Raw genomic sequence first — 4,491 nt, 5'->3', positions numbered from 1 at the left:
ATGGTGACACAGGAGATGAAAAATTGATGATTTTTTTTTTTAATTATAAAAGAACTAGGGAGAAATATTGCAGGAGTATGTTTGGAGCGGTGTATAAACAGATTTCGTTTTTCAAATTCATTTGATTTAATCGATATCGAAAATAATATAAGCAGTTATACACATGATCTGAAAGAACTAACGTATTTTAACAAATTAACTTTGTGCAATAACAAATCAATATGTATGATGCTGGACTTAAGGATCTTTCGATCTACCACTCGTTCGCCATGTGCAGCATGCAAACGATCAGGCGTGCTGGTTTATTATTGAACTAAATCAAGGTAAAAACACCATATTATCCCAGGAACATGGCATATTCGATGTCTTATTGATCTCGAAATACAAGTAAAGCTTCCGTGATGCGCTTGTGTTCCGGGACGTTGTCTTCGCGGCGAATATCCTGTCCTAAGGCTAAACTCGAAAATCTTAGCTCGCTTTGACAGATCGTAATGGCATTTGTCTGAGTTTAATATGTTTATAACAAGCATTTCAAAAAAAGTAAACTTTTAAATACCGCGACTCTGAATTAAATCGCCGAATTATTGTGGGTGTTGCAGCTACTCGACAGCACGGGTCAAAGGTCATTGTAGGTCAACGGTCATTGTAGGTCAAAGGTCATTGTAGGTCAAAGGTCACTGGTCACACTGGTCATTTACATTGGGGTATGTGGGTGAAACATTGATAAGAGGTTATTTGAATTTGTCGAAGACATCACGTGCAATTAATATCACCCCCTCAGCCTGTGTAACGACGTGAAGATATTTCGTTCAAATTGTATTTTGAGTGAAACATGACACGTTCGTTACCCCACGCACGCCAAGCAAACAGTGTGCTGAGCAGCTCGTTCATGTCTGTCTGTCTGTCCGGCCACAAAGTCAGCTTGGATGATCGATGAACAACTTAAGGAAACTTACTGTTTTTAAGGACGTCATAAAAGACACAAACAACAGCAACGAGTTTCTAATGTAACGTGTTAAATAAGGTGGTGTAATCGACACTGTGACAACGGCGGTAAAATGGTGGTAACTTTTACCATCTTTATTTTATGTAAATTGAATTGTATACTTGAACACTGTAGAACACAAATCGCTTTATTGGCACTTCCAAGAAGCCCCAGTTTTGCAGTACTTGGACATGTTACATAAGGTGGTGTATAAGACCGCTTCAATACCGCTGCATTTCCGGATTAAAAAAAAATAAATCATTATTTCTTTTAATTTCAAGTATACATTTGAAAACTGCATGGGGAAACGTGTTTTATGAACTCTCTTGTTTAATCCTGACTTCCTTCAGCAATGGCGCTTTGCGACATTCAGAGAGCGAATCCTTTGCTTAAACTTCCTTGCTTGCTCCACGTGTTGGTATGCAGCTTCCAGGTTCATGGTGCGTGCATGTGTCCAACCTTCAATAATTCGTTTGACTGCTCCTTTGAAAAGTGATAATTCATTCCGAGACTGGGGGTGGTGGCCGACGTTTTGAACCCTGGCCAAGTAAAATCAAAGACTTTAGAAATGGTACGTGTTGCTTCCTTGCTTGACGCTCAGAATTTAAGGCTAAAGCATGGAAAAACAAAAAGCACCGAAGGTTGGCATGTATGGGAAAAAGGAAATTCCTGATGCCCCGCTTAGTGCAGAGAGAAATGTGACATCATAAACATACGTCTCTGGTACCCAGAGTGCTTGAGCCTTGAGGAAGTGACGTCACTTCCCCCAATGTCATTGTATGTAGAATTGCATTTTAAAATGTTTCATGGCTAGTTACTATATTTATACATCGTTATATAATCCTGTATAGTTGTATAATCCTTGCTCTATTTGAGACGTTGTGGTGAGTATGTAGGAAACAGTTAATAACCAGTGATATGAAATGATTATGAAGAACTATTTACCTTTACATAGGTGATGGCGCTTGCTGCTTTACGTTGTTCGTTACGGCTCACACACTCTCGGTTCTCACTTGGAAGGCCATGCCAAAAGGTTAACTTCAGCGTGGTTTGGCCAGCTGCGGTGCAACCTGCAGGCGCCGTTCCTAACGTGAGTTCATGAACTGTTGTCGGTGATGATGCAACGACATGCAGCAGCAGAATATTGCAGTAAGAATGTGGTCTACAGACATTTCAAGTAGTCTTGTGGTGCCATTTAATTGAAATAATGGCGTACCTTTCCTGCTCTTAAAAGTTAACTTTGATTTCTGTTATGCATTGTCCACTGAAGTAACTGCAATTTATTCTCAAAAAAAAAAAAAAATTCCACCAATTTTCAGTCATTGTATCTTGAGTAATATCATTAGTAATTACAATACTGGTGGGTCTTGATCAAAACCTTGCGAACATGTTTCCTTTTCAATTGCTTCCCACTGGTTTGCTGCAAGGCGACCATATGGCTTCAATCTGTTCTGGTTTTTATGGGCAATTTGAAGTTTCTTTTGAACATTTTGGCCGAGACACGTTTTCGTTTAGGTGACCTTTTAGTGCAAACAAAACTTACCTGACTTTGTTGTCACTCCAATATGTTAGTAAGTACAAAAATTAGTTACCCTTTTTCATGGAGCATAGCAATTTCTAAATCAGCTACACATTTTGTGGTATTTCATATTGCCTCATTGTGACTATATCCAAATGTTTAATTTGTGAGCATGCAGCATATTGAAAGACCTCACTATGTTGGGAAAGTTGACATGCCTGACTGGGGAGACAACATCCAACTTCAGGGGTATGCAGCGCTGCAGGGCCTACGAAAGGCTGGCCAACTTGCTAGGAAGATTCTTTGCCTTGTTGCCCAGACGCTGAGGGTGGGCTTTTCCTCTTTTAACAAGTCTGCTTGGTTACAGACCAGTACCTTATGGCTTTTCTTCTGTGTCATTGTTATCCTATCCTGGTTTTAGGTTCAGATGGTAAAGTTATCATGCTTGATGCGAAGCTATCAACATTCTTAGGAGGTGGTGTGTCTGTGACGTATCTGCAGGTTGGAATGACGACCGAGAAAATAGACGATTTAGTTCACCGGGAGACGATCAAGCATGGCGCTTATCCATCACCACTGGGTTACCTTGGGTTTCCCAAATCAGTGTGCACCTCGGTCAACAATGTCGCCTGCCATGGGATTCCAGACAGGTTCTCTTTGCTCTATGACATTATTTGCTCTATGCATTGCTGCATGTGAGACAATCTATTAGTAGTTTCATGTGCCAAAATAGTTGTGCTATGACAGCGTGTTTACTGCAGACCAAAAATAGGCTTTCCATCCCGAAAAAACTGGAAATCCCATAAACTCACAAGTGGATGTTTCAGGGTTTGTTGAATAACAAAGGTATCTTCATGACACACTGACAAAGCCAAGCAAAAGGTTCCCTGCCCACACCCTTTGATGAGCAAGAATATACGAGTGTATATATATGTGTATGTGTGTGTATATATATATATATATTGTTACGGACCGCGGATAAGATGTTAATTTGCCGAGCGGATGGCGCCGCGGCCCGAACTGTTTTTACAATGACTAAGACCCGATTCCTTAAACGTGGGCCAAATCGTGCCACAGATATTCAATGGGGAAAAGACAAAGGTGACACGGATGTGAAGAAGAGGAAGACTCGTGACACGGAAGTGACACGGTGACACGGAAGTAGGGAATACGAATATAATTTATTTGCTATTTACAACCAAAAGTAACCAAGGAGAAGGAAGGATAATAAAATAATTTACAGAAGAAATCAAGGAGACACAGTGAAATGCTAGCTTATCTACACAGGCTTAACTTATACCCTGGACAGAACAAACAAAACAAACTCACGTACACAAAAGGATGGAAGGCCAGGAATCGTTTGGGGGGATGAGCAGGTGGAATCACAGGGCACAGCGAGCAGGTCCACTCCGGGCGGGAAGCGAGGAGCCGGCAGCTCCTTGTATTCGGCTTTACACCGCACACCGGCAGGGTCACTCGCTGCCCCGTCAGGGCTTCACGCGGCTGGTTGAAGCAGCTCTCTGCAGAACTCTTTCTTTGCACTTCTGGACTTGGACTCCTCTGCCGTCTCTGGCGCACTTCTGGTTTCGCACTTCTCGCAACCCCTTTCTTTGCACTTCTCACTTGGCCTCCTTCTCATCACTCCTCCCAAAGGCTTCCGCGTGCGCTTTTTATAACGCCCACGGGCAATCAAGCCGCCGGCCTCTAGAACACGCCCATCGGTGAGCTCGCCTCGGCCCTGATTGGTCGGCACGGGCCCTCTGGCTCCAACCTTGATGACGATGGGCGGGCATGCCCAGGATTCGGCAGCTCCTCCCCCTTCTTCTCCCAGCCTACCTCGCGGTGAATGCAGTTGGCAATTGCGGCTTTATTAATTGAAAATGAAAGGGGATCTATCTATTTGAATTCGGTGCAATGGAGTGTCAATTAATGGAAGACAAATCCTTAGCCTAATACACAGAATAAGGAAATAACTACCAATAAGGAG

The 4,491-nt window shown here is 42.5% G+C and overlaps 1 protein-coding gene across 3 annotated transcripts in view; it reads left to right on the top strand.

Annotated features, from left to right (window-relative positions):
• The first annotated feature begins 227 nt into the window (after nt 1–227).
• Nucleotides 228–4,491, top strand: part of METAP1D (methionyl aminopeptidase type 1D, mitochondrial) — a 106,079-nt gene continuing 101,815 nt past the window's right edge. For all 3 annotated transcript variants that reach the window (XM_078786557.1, XM_068131293.2, XM_068131276.2), the window contains exons 1-5: nt 228–323; nt 1,412–1,556; nt 1,941–2,075; nt 2,683–2,832; nt 3,006–3,154. In XM_078786557.1, the coding sequence (XP_078642683.1) occupies nt 1,554–1,556; nt 1,941–2,075; nt 2,683–2,832; nt 3,006–3,154 (437 nt within the window). In that variant the 5' untranslated portion in view covers nt 228–323; nt 1,412–1,553. The remainder of the gene's footprint in view (nt 324–1,411; nt 1,557–1,940; nt 2,076–2,682; nt 2,833–3,005; nt 3,155–4,491) is intronic.

This window comes from Myxine glutinosa, chromosome 1 (assembly GCF_964187855.1).
Source record: "Myxine glutinosa chromosome 1, kmMyxGlut1.1, whole genome shotgun sequence".
Lineage (NCBI taxonomy): Eukaryota > Metazoa > Chordata > Myxini > Myxiniformes > Myxinidae > Myxine > Myxine glutinosa.
The sequence above is the reverse complement of the archived record's forward strand: the minus strand, read 5'-3'. Positions and strand labels throughout refer to the sequence as shown.